Source organism: Haplochromis burtoni, unplaced genomic scaffold, assembly GCF_018398535.1.
Source record: "Haplochromis burtoni strain Fernald_Lab_line unplaced genomic scaffold, NCSU_Asbu1 Contig_22, whole genome shotgun sequence".
NCBI lineage: Eukaryota > Metazoa > Chordata > Actinopteri > Cichliformes > Cichlidae > Haplochromis > Haplochromis burtoni.
The window spans coordinates 1,729,189-1,750,945 of NW_024582383.1; the positions used below are offsets into that span (position 1 = coordinate 1,729,189).

Here is a 21,757-nt window from a genome sequence, read left to right on the forward strand (position 1 = left end):
TACCAGTCGTTTGAACAAAGGTTTAGTTTCCCCTTCACCACCTCGACATGTTGCAAAACAGCTTCTTACCTGGGAAACATTAGTCCTTCTTCTTCATTCTTGGCAATTCATTCACTGGAATGACTTCAATAGAAATGAAAACATGAATTGAAATTCAAGGTTTTACATACTGGGACATTTAAAAAAACAAAACAAATAAAAGGTCCACATTTTACAGCAATAACTTAAAGCAATTTGCTTTCTCATTATGACTTTCTCAGTGTCTCACATCATTATAGAGGAATGGTTATCTGGGCGTATTTTTGATTCTTTTCTTTTTCAGCCATTCTGTTGTAGATTTGTTGCTATGCTTGGGTTTCTTGTCCTGTTGCATGATTCAGTTTGAGCCAAGCTTTAGCTGTCAGACACATGCCTTCACAGAGGAGGTCATGGTTGACTTAATGACTGCAAGGTTGGGTCTGCAAAACAAGCCCGAATCCTTCCCCTCCACCACTGTGCTTGACAGTTGTTATGAGCTTCTTGTGCTGATGTGCTGTGTTTGCTTTTGACCGAGTGTGTTGCTGCATTTGGTCCAAACATTTCCGCTTTGGTCTTGTCTGTTGTCTTTTGCTTTGTCCAGATGCAACTTTGCATATCTACGCTGCCATGTTCCTTTTTTTGAGGCCCGAGGCGCGCTCCCAGCAACCCTTCCTAACAACCTGTATTTGTTCAGTCTTTATCTTATTGTACTGTCATGAACTTTGACATTTAACATTCTAACTGAAGCTCATAGAGTCTGAGACGTACTTGTTGTTGTTGTTGTTTTTTTTTACCTTGGGTTGGATTTGCTGCGACATCCACTCCTTTGAAAATGGGCAACTCTCTTGAATATTTTCCACTCATGATAATCCCACTGCTGAATAATGGACTTAAAATAGTTTGTAAATGGCCTTATAACTCTACCTACATTGATAGGCAGCAATAACTGCACGTTTGTCCTCTGTACTATGTTAGCACACACCTGAATGCTCCACACCAGCAAAGTACCAAAACCTCTGCTTTATAAAGGTGCTCCCGTTTACTGATGATCACTTTATCATGTGCATTTGATTAGCAGAGCCTGGCTCTAACTTACCCTCTTAATTGTCACAGAAGATGTAAGGGTGTACTTTTCACACACTACTCCTACATTCAATAGCACAATAGGTCACTTAAATAATTTTAGAACCTGCTAAGGCCAGAATAGAATAGAATAGAATAGAATAGAATAGAATAGAATAGAATAGAATAGGCATCATTTTATCTGTACAATGAAATTATGGGCGCTCCACACCAGCTGTGCCAGAATAAAATATAAATAATGGACGGCAGGAGCAAAAAGCAAACAAGAGAAATATATACGAACGTGATGGATAACCATGCATATTTGTGTGAGTGTATAGTGTTTGTTAACAGTCCGAATGGCCCAGAGGAAGAAGCTGTTTGAGAGTCTGGAGGGGTGGAACCTGATTGACCTGAGGCGCTGACCAGAGGGCAGCAGGTCAACCAGGTGGTGGGCGGGATGCAAGGGTCACCTGTGATGGCCTGGCTTTCCTGAGACAGGAGGAGCTGGCCATTGTCTCCAGGCATGGCAGAGGACACGGAGGAAGTGCAGCCGCTGCTGGGCCTTGGATGAATTCTTTTGTGTACTAATACATAAAAATCTAGTGTACTTTCACACAACATGTAGAATCCTAGTCTACTGGTTATGCCAACATGCAGTTCAGCTTAAGACAGCTGTGGGGCTGTTGGAGCTCTGCCTTTACACGTGTAGTGAGTGAAACAGGCTAACGGCAGTTAACATTGTAATAAAAATTTCAAAGTGTTAAGCAGAGGAGGAATGCTAATGGAGGGGATTTACACCATTTCAAAGCTTCCCACAGCACAATGAGCCCAAGAACTCAAACTGTCTTTAGAGTGAGACGATTAGCTCCAGTGGTTCAAAGGAGACAGAAGAGAAAACGCTTCAAGTGACGAATAGATCATAATTACAACTACAGGTGATTTCAGCCACATTTTAATGATGTCAGAAAATAGGCAGGGCAGTGACCTGTGCACACAAGCAACTCTGAGCTCATGTATTTACTTTGCTTTACACATTATTATCACAGTGCTGACAGCCATGTGACTGGACATGCAAAGCAGTTAAAGCAGGTGACAGTGAGCTATGATTCTTCCAGCAAAGCTTTAAGTAATACAGTTGGAAGGAAATTAGGAAACATGCAGCCCGACCACAAACTGTGATTCTCTGTTTAGTTTTCTTTCTCTTCTCTCGAGTTTCTCGTTGATTGTCTGTTGTGCCAACCCAGCATTGTATAAGACTATGAGAAACAAAAAAAAACATTACAAGTGTTCTGAAATAAGCCACAAAGACAGCTCAGACTTTCTGCCTGAGTACTATACTGCGCTAAATACAAATTAAACAAGCCAAGTTTCCTGACACACTTAGAGCCGTGTGAAGCGCTACGCACTACGGAAATAGTGAGTCTACAAGATAAGCCACGAATCAACTGAGCAAAATCTTTTACCGTCTAACACTCTCCCGTATATTTCTGCATCTGCCGAACATCAGGCAGGCCTCCTGTCAGCTTTGGTGTCGTGCACTAGCTCGTGCTGCTAGAATGACCCGTACTGTTAAAGGAGTTCAGAGAATCAGCAGTCGCTGGTAAGACGACTGGAACATTCTGTGTGTTTTTGGAGAGAGGAAAAACAAATGCAGCCAGCAGACACATAATGGATTCATTACTGCGTGTCAGACCACCCGAAAAGCCACAGCGTATTTTTGGCCTCCACCTAAAAAGTACCTTTGTGATCTGCTACAGCCTCCCCGTTCAGTCTAGCTGCAGTAACACAGTAACAGGAGACACAGAGAGACGTCCAGTGCAGTTAGAAAGCATGGAATGGATCAGATTGCATCCGAGATGTGGAAATCATGAACAACTGGCTTAAAAAATAAAGGAGAAACTAAGATGATTTATAAAGGATAAACTCAAGAGATAAGGGGGGAAAGGAAGGGGGGGAATCTTGTTTATCTACAGTTATTTAAATGTTTTGATTAATCATTTATTATCACTATCAAAGCAACTATAGCACCAAGACCAATATGGCAATGTGGCCAGTAGAGGATGCTGTGGATGTGGATAAGGACTGGAAGTTCCAAAGAAGGACTTAATAGACACAGAGGGCAGGCCAGGAACAACTGAAATCACAGCTGCTTATAGATTATGAACACAAATGCACTGATTCAAGACGAGGCCCAGATTAAATTAGAAAAATCTTTGCTTACTTTTCTTTCTTCTTTTTTCCACAGATAAAGAGTGAACTGAGCCAAAGGGATCAACACTCTCTTAATGTGCTTATTGTACTGTTACATGGGCAGCAGCTTGTCTCTGGGGCTTTACCCTCTGCAGGTCGTATCAGAGGGTTCTTATTGCGCTCTTGACATTTATACCTCATGGAGGCCAGGCTTGAGTTTCTGGGCCTGAATGTGACGGTACAAAAATTGCCTTTAAAAAAATGCAGCAGTATGTATTATTTGACATTGTTAGTAGATCTGCATGTGCAGCCACCACACAGAGAATAAAAGCTCATTAAATGACTTTAATGTAACTTTAAAAGAACATTAAAAATTAAACGGTTTTTCTTGTCTGTTTCCTGATAGTGCAGAAATGTTACAAATGTCTACACGGGGAACTTAACACACCTCTTTAGCCCCCTAAAAATAGCCATGTGCCGTCACCTTGAGGCCTAATAATCAGCTGACTGTGAAAACAACCGGTTTAATTCCCTGAAAGCTCACCCACTGCCTTCCTTCTTATCCCCCCGAGCATATGATACACTGGGTCAACCTTTATGAGAGGAAAGCCAATAATGCCATCCCACAATGGGACACACTATCCACTTGTTTACAATGCAAAAATGGATGTGAGACATTGTTATTCAGGTGACCCTCTTTATTCATGATGGCTAAACATAAAAATGCGGTGTGAGTGCAGTCGGATCGTGTGTTCCCGAGTCCTCTCTGAGATCTCATCCTTCGCCACTGTGGAAAAAAAAAATCTGAGGAAAGACACAGAATGTAATTTTTAGCTCAACCGGCCTAAAGACAGACGAGCCCACGCCGTGACACATCCGTCATCCCACCGGTTCATCTGTAGTTCACAAAAATTGCTACTCCTACAAACACAACGAGCACCTAATGGGGTTTTTTACTCCTAACGTACAGAACAAGATGCAATAGTTAGCACGGTTGCCTCACAGAAAGAAGGTCCTGGGTTCAAATCCCCCATATGGCCGGGGCCTTTCTGTCTGGAGTTGTTCTTCCTGTGTCTGCGTTGGTTCTCCACCTTCACACAGGCCAAAGACATGCAGTTAGAGGGGTTGATTTAATTGGTGATTCTAAATCATAGGTTGACTGTAACGGTTGTCTCTCTGTGTTAGCCCTGCGACAGAGTGGCGACCTGTCTAGGGTGTAGTCTGCCTCCCAACATATGGCAGCTGAATAAGAGCCAACAACAGAATGTATGTATGGAAAATGATAAAGCAGGAAAGTCATCAAATGCCAAATACTGATCATGGAGGGAGTGGTCCAGTGCAGCGACATGCCGTTCACATATTTCCATGTATTTTATGGTTACTACTGATAATACTCTTGAACTTTGTTTAATTCGGTGAATTAGATTGAACTGTTCAGGGTATGAGCTTACTGGATTTCTTTGTATCCTAATTCTCATTGGTTTGTGCAACACAGCCAAACAAGTATCACCATCTTTCTGTGGAGTTGTTACACCTCTGCTTTTGACTGTACTCTCAGGTAAAATCCTGCCTAATCCTGAGACTTTTGTTAAAGGGTTAAGAAATTCACAATCCCTGTCTTGGGTAGAGCTTTGCTGTTTCATATTTTTGTACCATTTGTGCAGCCAACAGCAAGCATATTAAGTTTATTTGTCTATTGTGTAATGCAATCAGCTATTCGTAGTTAAATTGTGTACTATTTTATTTGTTTGAGTTTATCATTATTCTTAATTGTTTCTCTTTCACTTGAGTGATTTCAAGAACAGAGGAGCTTTGGAGAACCACCGTCAAAGGCCTCTATCGCCCTCGTGTGGTTGAAAGGTGAAGATTGTGGGCTCTGAGTGGATATTGTGTACAGCACTATACTAAGTCGAATATTGTACATTTCATGAAAGCAAATGTTTAAAAAACGTAAACTACCTCATTACAGGACACCAAAATCCATTTTCATCAGACATCAAAAAGCTGCGTTTACATTTCCAACAAATGGATCACTGTTTAGTCAAAGAGAGCTGTGCACAGATCTCTCCTGGCAACAAGTAAATTAATAACCGAAGGAGCTCAAAATAAAGACAATACTATCACAAGTGAGGGATCATTAAACTGCGTTAAAAAGCAACTTCTTGTCAGGTAATCACATTTTCTGGCTTAGTTTCTGTCTTCTAAAGGTTGCAATTTCATGGTGGTTATTCTGTAAATACCTAAGTTTAATATCTGTATGAAAGCCTGTATGGGGTTTGTCTCTTATCCCTGCATGTGCAAATATTAAACAGTGTAATTGAACACCATTCGGCATGTACTGATTTTATTTTACCGAAGTGCTGAAATCTTCTCCAGTAAAAGAAAATGCACTACTTTCATTCTTCCGACTGTCCATCACCGCACAACACAACATCACGACTGCAGCCTCCTCTCGCTCCTCAAGTCATCCATCACTGCCACCCAGGTGAGTGAGAATAGAGTCAAGCGTCGAGCCGTGACAGCTTGAACCCCGAGGTGCTTGAATCATCTGCCACTCAGCTTGCAGAGGCTCTCTAACACCTCTGCAATGTGTTCCTGCAGCTGCACCGGGTGCTTGGAACCTGTCTGGTTCCAGAGCCAAATAAAGGGTCCAGACCTGCAGGACTAACACGCTGTCATTCATGAGTCAGCTCCGGTGAGACTTTCTCTGTGCTTCCAGTCTCCATGTTCATTAGAGCTCCACACCTGCAGCTCTCATATTCCCTGCAGATGTGAGTTACTTTTAACTCCTGTGAAAACACTTCACAGAGCCATAACTCAGGTGGTATTTACTATTTAAGTGCAAGTAACAACACAAAGAAACATGAATAGTATCCATTTCTGTTGAGATGGGTTTTTTTTACAGCTTTAAGGTGGAAATAACAGCCTTAAAGGTTAATCGTGATCTAACCAAAATGTCATCTTGCCTTTTGAGTGAGTTCAAGTTATTGAATATATTATATTACATGCTTTTTATATTATTATTATTATTATATAATAATAATAATAATACATTTTATTTGAGGGCGCCTTTCAGAAACCCAAGGTCACCTTACAAAAAACACAATTAATAAAAGGAACAATAGTCATAAAATACATAAAATAAGTTAAAATTACAAAACAGAGCGTGACAACAGATAAAATCAGCATTAACAACACTTCCCACAATACTTTTCCAACAGCTCGTAGGATGTTTGAGAAGTTTCGTTTAGATGATTTGCATTATGAAGTAAAGAAAAGGGGCAACACAATAACCATTTGGAGGAACTTATAAACCCCTACAGTTGACTTACACACTGATGAGGTATAACATTATGACCACCTGACTAATATTGGTCCCTCTTTAGATGCCACAACAACCCTGACCCACTAAACCTGAAGGTGTGCTGTTGTATCTGGCACCAAGATTTTACCAGCAAATCCTTTAAACTGTGAGGTGAGGCCTTCATGGATCAGACTTGTTTGTCCATCGCATCCAAACGATGGTCGACTGGATTGAGGTCTGGAGAATTTGGAGGCCAAGTCAACACCTCAAAGTCATTGTTGTGCTCCACAAACCTTTCCTAGACCATTGTTGCTCTGTGGCAGTGCGCTGTTCCTGCTGAAAGAAGCCACAGCCATCAGGGAATACAGTTTCTATGAAACCATGTTAATGGTCTGCAACAATGCTTAGGTAGGTGGTACGTGTCAGAGTAACATCAACAAGGATGGCAGGACCCAACAAACTGATGCACGGTGTATTCTGACACTTGCATTAACTGTTTTGGTCATTTGAGTTAGCTCATCTGTTAGATCGGACCACACGGGTCAGTCGCCACAACCTTACAGTCATGAGCGAGCCTTGGCCGCCCATGTGCCTGCTGGTTAACCACTCTCCCTTCCTTGGGCTACTTTAGCCAACTTTCTTCTGGTTGGCTGCCCATCACAAACTGTCTGTATTGGTGCATTCACAGAAGCCTGAAGTCTGGGATTACACAAATACGTCCAGATACACTAAACTTATTATCTGAAAATGTGGCTGTGTAACTATCAGACAGAAAATAGGAAAGAAAAACTAATACAGTAACAGTATAGCTTAGATACTACAAGTAGCATCTAGTTATAGTAGATTTATGGGTTAAAAAAATGACCTCCAAAGATAGAAAATGAAAAGGATACAATTTTTTTAAAGGTATGGATTTTGATCAGCACCAGAGACTGCAGTGCCAGCCTGTCTAAATCAATTAAAGATTTGTAATATTAACAAAAGGTGCTTGTCATGAAATATAAATATAGATGCATTTGTGTGAGAGTCTCTAAACTGCTGTCAGGAGTTAATGTTTAAGTTAAGTGTACAAGAATTAATCTATGGACAAAATAAAGAATTAATCCTCACAACAGACTTGATATAAAGAGACGTTTTGAAAAAAGTTTTTTTTTAAAGACTACAAATCCCTGCAAGCTTCCGGTCGCAAGCTCGTTCACAGAAGCATTTGATTGGACAAACTCAGTAAAGCGCCTTATGATTGGTTGACGGTGGCCATGTTTGTATTTCCAGCTGGTAGATGCGGGCTAGCTAGCCGGTTAGCTACCGCTGCATTTGGCTCTTTCTTCGGGGTGAAACATTGAAGAAAGGCCGTGCCACCCCGTTAACACCGGCTTATCTGACAGTCGCAATGCCGGTCCACTCGCGGGAGAAGAAAGAAAGCAACCACGAAGAAATGGAGGTGGACTTTCCCGAGCAAGACGGCAGCACCACAGACGAGGAGGATACCGTTAGCTCGTCCGTGTCTGAAGATGGAGACAGCTCGGGTGGGAAAAATAGGCCTTGAACATCAACCAACAGTTAAACTCGTGTTACATACTCGAGTGTAATTGATATGTTTAGCAGTGCGCGTGATTTCTCTTAAAAATGGGCTGACAGGTTGCTTGGGTGTGAAGTGCAGTGTGGGGTTGTCATGTGGATGAGGATAAAAAGCAGTTGTGGTGTGGAGGGGTTGTCAAAGCTGTCATGTCTGTATGTGAACAGAGATGGACGATGAAGACTGTGAGAGGAGGAGGATGGAGTGCCTGGATGAGATGACCACACTGGAGAAGCAGTTCACTGACCTGAAGGAACAGTAAGCTCTCTGACATGTTTCACACTGAAAGCAGCTCTGACATCTGGGACTCACACTCTGAGGTGTTTGTCAGATTCACTGGGATATTCCCAGTGACATGGACCGTGGATCTTGGTCCATTTTAGCCAGTATTACTGGTCAATATCATGGATTTGTCTTGTTGCCTTCAGGCAGTTTGTATAAAGTACTGGTTCTGAAATGGTGTTCCAGTATGCTGTGAGGCTGTGAGTCCAGAGGCCTATACTACAAAATAAGTTCAACATACCCATGCAGCCATCTACCAGTTTGCCCCAACATAGAGGTTTGTGGAGCGAGATCTGGAAACTATCCCAGCTGTTACAGGGAGGGGGAGACATGAGCGTAGTGATGCTCAAACACAGCTATAAACACTGCAGACTCGCTCACTATCTGCACACTGAAGTTCACACAGGATAGTTTACAGGAATGACTGACATAACCTGCTCTGGAGGAGGTTGTAGATTACCATGGCAATGTACCCCGCCATGACCTGACTGGGACTTCTGTGCATGATCTTTGCTGAGCCTACGACATAACCTATACAAGTGGCCGATGTCATTGAAACATTTATGCTTGTGCTAGTGCATTACATGCTATTTACCATGTCCTTTCTTCCCTCCGTCGTCCCCCGCTCTTTGTTGTGGTCGGTTTTTCCAGGGTTAACATCTTTGTCCCTCTAGTTTTCCCACTGCTTTGGACATTGTCCCACAGCCCTTCTGGTAGTGTCAGCAATCAGTGCTGAAGGCCAGTCGCCATAGTTGTGGGCTGCCTCAACTGGTCGTGTAGCTCCATTTCTAGAGAGGTGCTACATTTCACACCAGGTTATGCCATAGATTTCCTGCTGAAGCATAATTCCCCAGTAAGAAGTGAGTCATAACACACCCTCGTAACACTGAAAACCCAAAGGGTGAACCTGGATTTGCATCGATAAGCCCCAAATCTTGCTTCACAGTACAGACCTCCAGTGTGCCTTTGGATTCTGTGTCATTCCTGGGTTATTACTGTCCAGTCCAGGTACTTACTTATGTCATATTTGGAGAGATTTCTACCTGTCATTCACCGGGCCGGGCCATGCCAGTCACATTTATACATCAGTTCTAAAATGGGTTTGACAACAGACATTACAACACGGTTTTAAAATGCAACTATCTGCCGTTCAGGTTGTATAAGGAGCGTTTGAGCCAGGTGGACATCAAGCTCCAGGAGGTCATGGCCGGTTGTGCCCAAGAGTATCTGGAACCTTTAGCCAACCTGCAGGAGAACATGCAGATCAGGACCAAAGTGGCCGGTGAGTCTATAGTTGTCATGGAGACGTATAGGTCTGACTGTGACCTTGACATACAAAGTTTACATTGTAGTTTGTGAACCCAGTTGGATTAACAGTATTTCTGCAAATATTACTTACAAAATAAGGTCTGACCTCCATCTAAGTCACAAGTCCAAGCAAAGATGGTCTGACTGAACAATACTGAATCATGCAGGCTGGAGAAATTAGGTGCATCCCTGAAGTGAACTTGTTTAACAGCAGTAATCTCCATCAGAGCGTTTCTGTAGCTTCTTTTCAGATTTCCACAGATTTCATCTGTGCTTCAAGCACGTGTGTATCGATCTTGATTTATGTGTAGACATCCTGATCATTTAAAGGGTTCACTATATTTTCTTGGCATTTTAAATGGGAATATAAACTTTGAAATACTATCACCTCCTTTATGTACGACTCTCAGCTGCAGAAAAGGATCTTGTCCTTCCTGCAGATTAGATTTGTATGATTTTTTTCCAGGGATCTACAGGGAGCTGTGCTTGGAGTCAGTAAAGAACAAATACGAGTGTGAGATCCAAGCAGCGTGCCAGCACTGGGAGGTGAGAGGCCAAGTTAAAATACATCTTGTTCAAAAACAGAGAATTCTTTATCTTTTTTCTTTCTTTTGAAGTTTCAAATACGTCTGTAATTTTAGATTTTTGAGATGTTTTGCTTAATTGCGGAGTAAATTCAACTCAATCCTACTAGTTTAAGCTATTTGACCATTTTTGCTCAGTATTGTTGTGTGTGTGTGTGTTTTCTGCCTTCTAGAGTGAGAAGTTGCTGCTGTTTGATACTGTGCAGAGTGAGTTGGAGGAAAAGATCAGAAGACTGGAGGAAGACAGGCACAGTATCGACATTACCTCAGGTAGCAACAAGAACATCTTTTTTTATTATTCTGTATTTTTATCAGGTATTTATCCAGAGTTTAGTCAGGAATTGCCAGACATTTGTCAGAAGTTGGGTCTATGGTGACCAGAGATGGGCAGTAACGCGTTACTTGTAATCCGATTACTTTTTTCAAGTAACGAGTAAAGTAAGGGATTACTATTGCAAAAACGGTAATTAGATTACCGTTACTTTCCTGTAGGAATGCTGCGTTACTAAAACCGTGATTTTATTGCGAGAATGTCTCATGACAGTGACGTAAGCGAGTGCGACGTTCGTGACAACAGCTGTGTGCAGATCAACAATGGATCACATATCGAGTGCAGAGAGAGTATGAGCGTGCAGCGTTTAAAGCGTGGAAGTACTGACCTTACTTTGAGTTTGATTCCATAAAAAGTGACAAAAACATTAGTGTCCGCTGTGCGTGGGAAGAAAACTTCTTTTTACAGCGAAAAAACCCCTAAACTTCCAACAAGCACCGAGTAGCTACGACGTAATGGGAAACTCACAGAGAAACTCGCGGATTCTTCCACTGACCGCGGCACACCTGCACCAGGGTAACCCTCCGCCTACCCCACTCCTGCTTTACAGGTGAAAATAGAGCAACAGGACCGCTGAGTCTTTGACTTTATTTATTTTCTGCTGTGTTTTACTTGCATCTATTTGAAAGACTGAGTGTAAACACACAAAATATTTTATTTTATGTGCTGGAATGTGCAGAAAATAGGTTTAAATGTTAAACTAATTTCTTCCAGTCAGAGAATGTTGCAGATAATTAAATTTTGCTTGATGCATAAAGTTAAAAGATTAAAACTAATAAAACAAGTTTTAAAAAGAGACTTTTCCATTTGATTACATTTTGTATGATGGATTATGCAGAAAAAGTAGAATTGGGCTGAAAGATCTATCGCTTTATCACCTATTCAGGTTGTAAATCGTGTTTTTAAAAAGTAACTAAGTAATTAATTACTTTTGAAAATAAGTAATCAGTAAAGTAACAGGATTACTTTTTGGGGGAAGTAATCAGTAATTAGTTACTCATTATTTTTCAAGTAACTTGACCAACACTGATGGTGACTCACATTTAGGTTGCCTAGCTGTACTATACTGTAAATAAAAGATGGACGGGTACAGCTTTAATTCTGCAATCCTTGTGATGACCTGCGGGGACCCACAGCTGCACTGCTCATCTGATTTATAATCCAAGTAATGACATCGGATGAGTTTACTGTCAGTTAAATCTACACTGTTTCAAAACAGACAACCCCAAAACAGGACTGTTGTTTCACTAGTTTTGCATTCGACCAGGGTCAGTGTCACTGCTCGTAGGTGATCCTACACAGGTGGCCTGAGGGATGGACATTGTCTGGTGGAGCCTTCCTGTTCTTATGAGTATAGATATCCAGCATGATTTTGATCCTTGTTGAATCTGATGTGTTGTTTTGAGCAGTGTAGAAGGAAGTGGTCAAACGCACAGCTGTTTTCCGCTCTCTCTCCGTTCTGCAGAGTTGTGGAATGATGGATTGCACTCACGGAAGAACAAGAAAAAGGACCCGTTCTGCCCGGTCAAGAAGAAGAAGCCCGTTGTTGTTTCTGATATCCTTCGCTGCTGTTCTGTCCTTGTCTCATTCATCTCCACACACAGACGTGCTGTTAAAACCAATGTTTTGTTTGTTTTTCCTGTTTTTTTCCTCAACTTCTATCACGGCCTTATATTGTTTACATGCTGCAAGACCTGGATATCCTTGAAGACTGGACTGCAATAAGAAAGGTATTCTTCTGAAAAGCAGAGTTTGTCACCTGCTGAATGTGTCCAAGCTGTGATTTTAACCTTTCAAGTTGTGTCTGTGTCCTCCCCTCACAGGCAATGGCATCACTGGGGCCCCACAGGGTGAAGGTGGATGGTAAGAGTTTCTCCTCGTCCTTGGTTACAGTCGATACCTGGCTGAGTGTGGCGATCAACCCGCACTTACACACGAGGAGTTTTGACTCAGTACTTTGTGCTCAGAGGAGACTCCCTCCTTTTTTAGAAGACTTTTTATTTCTTTTAACCTTACTCTGTCCCCGTCGCTTGTCTTGAAACCTCTCCGTCTCTTCCTCTCTTTCCTGCTCCTTCTCCAGTGCCTGCAGTAAAGCCTGACAGACATCACCACGTGGCACGCTCCGAGGACGGTCGACTTTTCTATGACAACCAGTGGTACTCCAGGGGACAGGCCATCTGTATCAACAGGAAGGACGAGTACCCAACTAGGTGTGTGGGAAGGGGGTTTATTGGAAACAGCTTCTAGTATGAATTCTGAATGTGTGTGCGTCTGCTCGTGACACACTGTGCAAGGCTACGTGACTGAATGGCTCTCTAGTCACATGCTGGGGAGACAATGTGCCTACGAGGCTGAATGTGGCTGCACATTCTGCATCGCGCCCTGTGTGCCGTCTGGAAAGGATGCGCTGTCAGTTGAAGGCACGCAATGATGCCACATCACCTCCCCCTCGCTTTTACCGCCACCACTGAGTGGCGAAACAAGCAGGTGGCTGTTATGAGCAGTTAGAGCTGTGATATGGCAGCCATGCACACCAGACAGTATACCCCAGGGCAGCTGTGGCTACGACTGTAGCTGCCTCCACCAGTGTGTGAATGTGAGAGTGAATGAATAGTGAAATTGTAAAGCGCTTTGGGTGCCTTGAAACGCGCTATATAAATGCAATCCATTATTATAATTATTACAGGTAATGTACTTAAACTTATACAAATACACAGGGGCCAAGTTAAGTATTAAGAACTGTAACAACAAATGCAGCTGTTTTCTGCAGATGTGTTCCAGCACTGTGCTCTTGAACTACCATCTTCAGCAGGCCGAGGACGACAGTGTAGTTGGAGTAGCTCTGACCATGTGATGAGATCCTTCCTGTGGAAGCAGCTCAGTAATGAACCTGAACATCACTTCCCTGTCTGTAGTAGGAACTCATTTGTTTTATGCAGGTGTGAACAAATTCTTCCTGTGTCTGCCTTTCACAGAAAAGGTGCTCAACATATCTGCTGTACTGCAGTCGTAGAGGAAGCTCTTCTAATAAAGGACTGAATGAAATGTTTTACAGAAGGATGATGAAGCAATTTACAAGCAGTTAAACATCTGGTCCTTTTTTAAACCCTTTACCAGGGTTAGAAATGACTAATCTACAGTATATTCCACTTCCAGATCTCATGTAACAGTAGTACAGTAAAAGGATACTGCAACAGTGACAGAAGTACAAGCAGTTTCATCCATGTGTAGAATGAATCGTGTTTCCAGTAATGCTGGAACAAGGAGCCAGTCAGAGCAGCAAATGAGCTGCTGAAATAAAAGCCAGGAGAAGTGCTCACATGACCAACACTGCTAAACACAGACACCTGATATACTTGGACAGCTATTCATTAACTGGTCAAAGGATAAAATGTTCATGTCGTTATTTAGGTTTTAGTCCTCCTGTGCAGCTCTGGACTCGCAATGATCCAGTTATTTTTGTTCTCCTGCATCAGGGATGACCTGTAGACACCTGAGGCTGGGTGTATGAAACGCTCGTATGTTTGCAGCTCAGATCTGTGAGATCCAAAGTGTGGACACACGGTCTCAGATTTATAAATCTGTGTACACTCTTTGTTAGTTTAGATTTAGAACTCATTATTAAACTTATTAAACCACAAATTAGGCCACTACTTATTAAATTGTTCTGCCAGTTTTATGGTCAGTTTTCTTCATTCTTCACTATTATTTGCCAATGATTGGAACACAGAAGTAACCCAATGATAACAAAATAAAAATATGTGTTTTTATAACTGTCTTTAGGAAACTTTGGCCATTCAGTGGAATATATGAAATGGTTTGTTGCTGTTTTTCAATTAAGCTCATCTACTCGCTCCTGCTCATCCTAGTTTCAACCCGTCTGTCCACTTGATTGTATAATGTCTGTATTAGAGCAGTGTTTTTTGGTGTTAGTGTTTTTTCTCTGCTTATAGAAAGTGTGGAAGCTAACGGCTCAGGGAGAGTAAGTGAGGTCACTTCTGCACTATAGACTGTATTTAAAAGATGGAGCGCTACCACGATGCCTCCAACAGTTTAGATACTTTCACTGTGCAGCAGGGTTTAGGTGTGCGAAGACGTCTGGAGCAATGTCCTTTGGACAGACGAGACCAAAGTGGAGATGTTTGATCGTAATGCACAGGTCCAACATATCAGCACAAATGCCTCATACCAAACGCACAGTGGTGGAGGTGTGATGGAAGGAATCAGTTTGCCCAGTCACAAGTCCAGAGATTATATCAAAGTGATTGATATGCTGTGGCGGGATATTTAGGACAGCTGTGCATAAATGAATGGCCACAAGGCTCTGTTGTAAAGACGAGGGCCAAAAACCCTGAACGACACTGATAAACTAATCAAGAACATGTTTAGGACACATCTATTAAATCTTTATTGCTTTCTAACCAGAAGCCTGCTGAGCATTACAGAGCAGGTTTGACTTTGGCTTCCTGCTTAGAAGCTGCGTCCTCCTGTGTGTTTGCACACAGTCATCACACACGTCTTTGGCATCTGAGAGGACTGGGGGGCGATTGTTCACTGACGTTGTTGTTGTTGTTTTTTGTGTGTCATGCAGTGCCATCATCACCACCATCAACAATGATGAGGTGTGGTTCAAACGACTGGATGGTACCAAGTCAAAGCTGTACATCTCCCAGCTGCAGAAAGGCAAATACACAATCAAACACTCGTAAATGAAAAACACGGCCACATACATAAACCATCATCTCTGCTGCGTTTGTCTTTCTCAGTGTCCTTTTCCATGTGGTATTTTTGTACATTTTACTACTACTACAACACACACATACACATCTCATTTCACTCCCTCTGTGCACAAGTTGCAAATACATAAACTGACCCTTCTGCTATAAGGAGACGATCTTCTCTGTAAATATGTATATGTATCTTATCGACAAGGTCACAAAGTGTCATTTTCTCTGGAACGGAGATCAATGCAAAGTGCTGCTAAACAGAAAGGTGAAGAACCAGAGCATTAGCAAACTGTGAACCACAGAGCTCAGTCGCGTGCCTTTCTGAGACTAGACAATGCCTCGGCTGATGGAGGGGTTTTGGGGGGGGGACAGAAAGTCCTGAACAATATCAACGCAGTGAAGCCATACTCTGTACTGGGTTAGCACCAGGAGCGGGAGAAATGAAGCGGGTCAGCGAATGTGTGAGTGAGAAACACTAACGCCATCAGCAGTGTGTTTGATTTGCCTCTCCAGACGCACCAGTTACACTTGAATTTCATGCTCGTACAGAGCCTGATAGATCTGTATTGGGATCCCCAGGGACCCCAGACCAACTTTAATTTAGTTTAAAAAGTGTAACCGAATCAATATTATGTGAGTAGTTATATTATGAACACCATGAGATTAAAGCACCCCAGAGGATTTATTGAAGGGGAGACACTGTACTAAACAAACTCTTGGTCTTTTAGGATTATCTTTTTTTTCCAGCACTACATTTTATTTAACTCCAAAGTAGGGCTGCCACAAACGATTATTTTGATAGTCGACTAGTCACCGATTATTTTTGCGATTAGTCGACTAATCAGATCATCATCCATTGGACGTAAAACTACAGCTTATTGCACCAGCAGCATCTGCTCTTATATAACTATCATTAGCTTACAGCTTTAAGTGTGTAAGGTCTGTGCTAACTAAAAATAAAGATGATAGTTTATTAAATGTTAATGAAATTTGCAGATTGTTTCGGTGAAGTTTAATAAACTCCTTGCTATCTAAAGTATAACAGGACACCGGAGTAAATTCTCCAGCATCTCACACTTCTGATAATCAGTTGTCTGCTTGATGTTTATTCAGCTGTGTAAAAACTATAACTTTAATCTCAGCCAAACCGATTTACTCAGGAACAAATAAAACACTAAAAAAAAGCCAAACAACAACATTTTCAAGTTATCTAAGTGACCTATATAGGTTTAACCTGAGCAGTGAAAGACGGCGGTGGGTTTCAAGACAATTTGCCGGGAGTCCGGTGTTCTCACGGCGCTAGTGACCTAGCCCCCGGCTAGCTATCGAGCTAGTGGGTAACAGACGTCGAAAACGTCGGAGCGCTTTTGAAAATATGCGGTGTCCTGATAAACTGAGCAGATATTTGAGGTTTACACAGCTACATTCTCGCCTGAAAATATGTTAAACGTTTATTTTGTGACCCAGAAAGAATAATAAGAGTAATATTAAAACTAACTAGCTGCCGCCATTGTTGGAAACTGAGCTGGGCCGCGCTATGAATTCTGGGACACAGCTTCTTCTTCTTCTTCGGGGTTTAACGGCAGCTGGCATCCTTGTACATGCAGTGCTGCCATCTTCTGTTTCAGTCCGTTATTACACTCTTAAATCCTGCTATTATTCCTGCGTCTTTTGGGATCTTACAAAGCTTCAAACGACGCGTCGACTATTAATTCAGTCGTCGACGATTTTGATAGTCGACTAATCGTGGCAGCCCTATTCCAAACCGATCAGCAAGGCAAACACGACAGTTTAAATTTACGACAAAGAGAGCTGCCCTGTACATACAGACATCTGTTTGGTTTGTGATTCTTCTGTCTGCCTCCTGTCATGTTGCCATTTCTCTGACAGTGCCTCAAACTTCCAGACTTTAGGTTTAAAAAAGAAAAGAAAGAAACCTCCACCTCCCAGGTTCGAGCTGCTTTTTTATGTGCTGGTGGAGTCACAAAAGACTCAAATCTGTAAATCGTTCCATTTCATGCAGTTTTTATGTCGTGTTCCCCGTCCTCCCTTCTTGTCCTTCATGTCACCCCTCTGTCCTTATTCCACTGTGTCTTCTTCTTTGCTGTAAGTAAAAAACAAAAAACAGTTTGTCAGCATTGATGTATTTGATGTGATTTTGGTTTTCTTTTTTATGCGTGTGTACGATCCATCCAATCAGACGTCCCTTCGTACGTGTAAATTAGGTTTGATTAACTGAAGGAGATCCTGCTTTGCATTGCGTTTACCGTGCTCTTTGTTTTTTATCTTTGCAAACATGTTTTTAAATGATGACTTGCCAACAGTATTGTAAAGAGAGGTGCTTGCAACATTCATAAAAGATGAAAAAAAGTATGCGTAGTCCTGGTGCATCAGCGTACATGTTTTTCATTTGTTTTTTTTAACCTTTTTATGCATCACGGTTCTTTTTTTCACATCACAGCTAAAAAGAAAAATAAATAAAAATGTGATATTGTGCCAATGCATGTACAACTGATTAAAGACTTTGTGTCATTTGATTTGAAGAGTCTAATCTGCACATTCACATCACCGTGGCCTGACCTTCATATGCTAGTGTTAGCTTCACTGTTCTTTCTATACTTTTAAAGAAGAAGGAAAAGGAAAGCGTCTGTGCTTTGAAGTGATTACAGTATCACTGTGCACTGCTCAGCTTGAGTCAAGCTAACTTCTTTTGATTTTGCAGCTTTAGATGAAAAAAGAAAAATTTGAGCTTTGCATAGAACTGTTATATCCTATTAGATTTGGCCTAGCATGCACAAAAAGCCCAGATACAATCTTACATAATACGCCACTGAACAAAGAGAGAAAGTCCCTGACGGTGCTCAACCCAAAGTGACCTCTGAGGTGCGGCGAGCCAGGCTACGCTCCTCTGTGATGGAGGGAAAAAAGTAACGTAATTTGAAGGTATTTGCTGATCTAGTGTTGTTGGATAATGGCTCTTTGCTCTGCTGTGCTGTTCAAACTCTCAGTCATGTGTTTCTGCCAGAGGGCCAATCACTAGATTAACACCACATTCTGGTATTAATTGAGAATTGGCGCTGATGTACCACTTACCACATACAAGAAACCACTGCAGCCTCTGATTGATCTATCGGGAGTATTGATCAGATGCAGCAGTGCAGCCTGGAATTCAAAGGTACCATTGCAAATCAGTATTTTCCATATTTTCTATGGCATATATGCACCAATCGGGTATAACATTATGACCACTGGCACATCTGAATAAGACTGGGATATATTTGGAAGCAAGTGAACATTTTATTTCAAAGTTCATGTGCTTAGAAGCAGGAAAAATGGACAAGCATAAGGATTTGAGTGAGTTCAGATAGATGACTGGGTCAGAGCATCTCCGAAGCTGCTGGAAAAATAAATGCTGGCTTTGATCGAAGGGTGTCAGAATCATCACAGTTTGTATGCTGCAGACCAGTCAGGGTGCCCATGCTGACTCATGCTGGTCTGGTCTGATGAATCACGTTTTCTTTTATATCATGCGGATAGCCGGGTGCATGTGCGTCACTAACCTGAGGAACACCTGGCAGCACTATGGGAAGAAAACAAGCCAGCAGAGGCAGTGTGATGTTTGGGGCAATGTTCTGCTGGAAACCTTGGGTCCTGCCATCCATGTGGATGTTACTTTGATACGTACCACCTACCTAAGCATTGTTGTAGACCATGTGTACTCTTTCATGGAAACCCTGCCAGCACAACAAGTTTGAGGTGTTGACTTTGCTTCCAAATTGCCCAGATTTAAATCCAATCCAATCAATCATTTGTAGGATATGCTGGACAAACAAGTCTGGTCCACAGTCCCACCTTACTGCTCACGGGACTAAAGGATCTGTTGCTAACATCTTGGTGCAGATATCAGAGCACACCTTCAGGGATGGTGGAGTCCATGCCCCAAAGGGTCTGTTTTTGCAGCAAAAGGGGACGAAGAGAATATTAAGAGGGTTGTCATAATGTTGTGCGTGATTGGTGTATATGCTCTTACAATCCTGAATACTCACATTAAACATGCCCTAAGTTTCAAATAAGATCAGAGTAAACACTCAGTTTCAGGGGTTTTTTTCCTCATGGCTCTGTGTGATGTCACTGAAACAAGCCCCACCCATCTATTGGACAAGAAGAAGAAGTAGCGTTGAAGAGACGGCAAACAGAGCTGTAACGGCTTGTTTCAGATGAAGCCGCACTGGAGCTGCACGAAGGCCCAGTCCAAGATGAATAAGGCACGGTGTTGAACTCCGACTTATACACAGCTGTTCTTCAGTCTGATGGTAAAAATGTGGAAGTGGCGAATAAGAGGTTGTAAGAAAATGACTGCTATGGTCATACCAGGTCAACATCATGAAGTTTAGAAAATCCCACAGTTCGAACTGCCACACGTTGTGTCCTTTGTCTGACCAGAAGGTGTCAGTAGTGTTCCACAATAGAGAGGAAGCATCATCTGCACTAGATGGGAGGAGGGAGGTGGCCTGTTAATCTGGGGCACCCTGCTGCTGAAGCCTTCCAGCTGATGAGAGGGAGAGGAGGGATGAAGGCACAGTTTGATCACAGCTCGCTGGCCACGTCTGCTACCGCAACAGAGAGAGAGGGAGAGGAAAATCCCCATCACCGCGTCAAAGGCAGAAACAGCAGCAAGCACGGTGCTGTCTGTCTCTGCACAAGCCGTGCAGCACTCTCTCTAGAGCTTTCTTTGAATCTGCTTTACGTCTTCCTGTCAATGTGCACATGAAAGCATGCATGAATGTGGTCAGGGAAGGATGGATGCTGTTAGCTTCACACACGACAGGAAGAAGAAAAACGAGGGGTTTCTAGTGTCTTGATTGTGTTTGTATAAGTGCTTGTTGAATCCTGCGGTCGGTCCTGAGGTTCTGGATGGTTCTGGGGAGCCGCCTCCATGACGAGTCAGGTCCCGACAGACGAGAGAGGTTGGGCCATCTTCAGCTCCATCTATACTTAATGAGTAACCAGAACTGCGGGGTCATTGGGACGTGTTTACTGCAACACTGGGGCTAATTAGACCGTGAAAGTGTCACAGTGTGCTAAATTACTTATATCCCTGCCCCTTTGTGTGATGTATGTGCTCCATGTGTTTTCAGGAGAGCGACGCTGTGCATTGTGCATCTCTGCGCATGCATGCATGTGCTGTGTGCCGAGCCTGTGTGTGGGCGTGCGGCTTTGTTAGCGATTGTGTAAGAGAATGTTAAATGCACGCGTCCATAAGTTACCATCAAAGGCATGAAGCATCACCTGCATAGATGTGGAGGGAGACAGAGAGTGAGGTGGATTCAAACGGACAGGGCCGCAGCACGCATCCTGCGCTCCACACGAGCCTGGCTAATGCTGGCAGTGGGCAAGGATTCACCATCAGCGCCCAGTTTATCTCTGTTTCTCTATCTTGTCGTTCAGTCGTGGAAGCAAATCTGAATGACCTTATGTGCTGTTACAGATTTTTTTCCCTTGATGCCGTACTAACTAAAAGATCAATCTCTGTAAATGTTTGATGGTGACCGCCACATGCTCAAAACAGTGGGATGACAACAGGAAGTAATCAAGCGTCTTTACCCTCAGTACAACTACTACTACTGTAGGGAGCTCAGGAAGTAGAGGAGGTCATCTACTAATTGGAAAGTTGATGGTTCGGCCTCTGACTGCTCCAGTCTACATTGGCGAGATATTGAACCCCATTCAGTAGAAAAGCATTATGTAAGAAGGAATCCATTACAAGTCTCTCTATTTTCTACATTTTTGCTTTTTGAAAAGTGAACTATAAAAAACACTCGAGGATGAGGCTGGTGGATGAAAAATGTCAGACTCATGCTGTCTAAAACACAGCAGCACATCGTGAAGGACAAAAAGAGCATTAGTCAACTTTAATTGGTCCAGGGTTGGCTGGAAGAGGAAATAATGTCAAGTCCCCCCCGAGATTACCCAAAGGTCTATTTTATGAGGCAGTTGTGCTTCACGTGATGTTTGCTAGCTTTGCTTGTAGGCTTACTTCCTACCCATGGGAACAATCTGTGATGGCTCTGAAGTCTCAACCAGCACTTATATCAGCTGCCAATCAAGCCCTACAAAGCACAAACATGGTTTTTACACGATTTACCTGCTCATTTAATGAACCAGTGTTTGTAATGAGGAACACGGAGCTCCACGCTCCAAGACTTAACGTGAACAAACAAGCCTAACTGGGTCTTATCCAGTATCCTGGCATCTTCAGCCTGCCCCCAACATGGTGTGTAAACACTATTTGCTGGATGAAGCAGCGAGGATGAGAAGATGGGTTTGAGATCAAATGAGTTGTAGCATGAAAGGTTTCCAGAACTACTTCCT

At 42.6% G+C, this 21,757-nt stretch overlaps 1 protein-coding gene across 2 annotated transcripts; it reads left to right on the forward strand.

Annotated features, from left to right (window-relative positions):
* Positions 1 to 7,822: 7,822 nt before the first annotated feature.
* LOC102313106 (breast cancer metastasis-suppressor 1-like protein-A) lies at positions 7,823 to 16,219 on the forward strand. Of its 2 annotated transcripts, none has more exons than XM_005917090.3 (10): positions 7,823 to 8,103; positions 8,321 to 8,411; positions 9,590 to 9,717; positions 10,210 to 10,289; positions 10,501 to 10,597; positions 12,124 to 12,213; positions 12,324 to 12,388; positions 12,482 to 12,521; positions 12,739 to 12,868; positions 13,429 to 15,243. In XM_005917090.3, exons 1-10 carry the CDS (start codon positions 7,968 to 7,970, stop codon positions 13,451 to 13,453), a joined length of 882 nt encoding a protein of 293 aa, XP_005917152.1. In that variant the 5' UTR covers positions 7,823 to 7,967; the 3' UTR covers positions 13,454 to 15,243. The 2 variants fall into 2 exon arrangements, with proteins under 2 accessions (XP_005917152.1, XP_005917150.1); XM_005917088.3 differs by lacking the exon at positions 13,429 to 15,243 and adding an exon at positions 15,250 to 16,219 and having other exon boundaries at positions 7,825 to 8,103.
* The last annotated feature ends 5,538 nt before the right edge of the window (positions 16,220 to 21,757 follow it).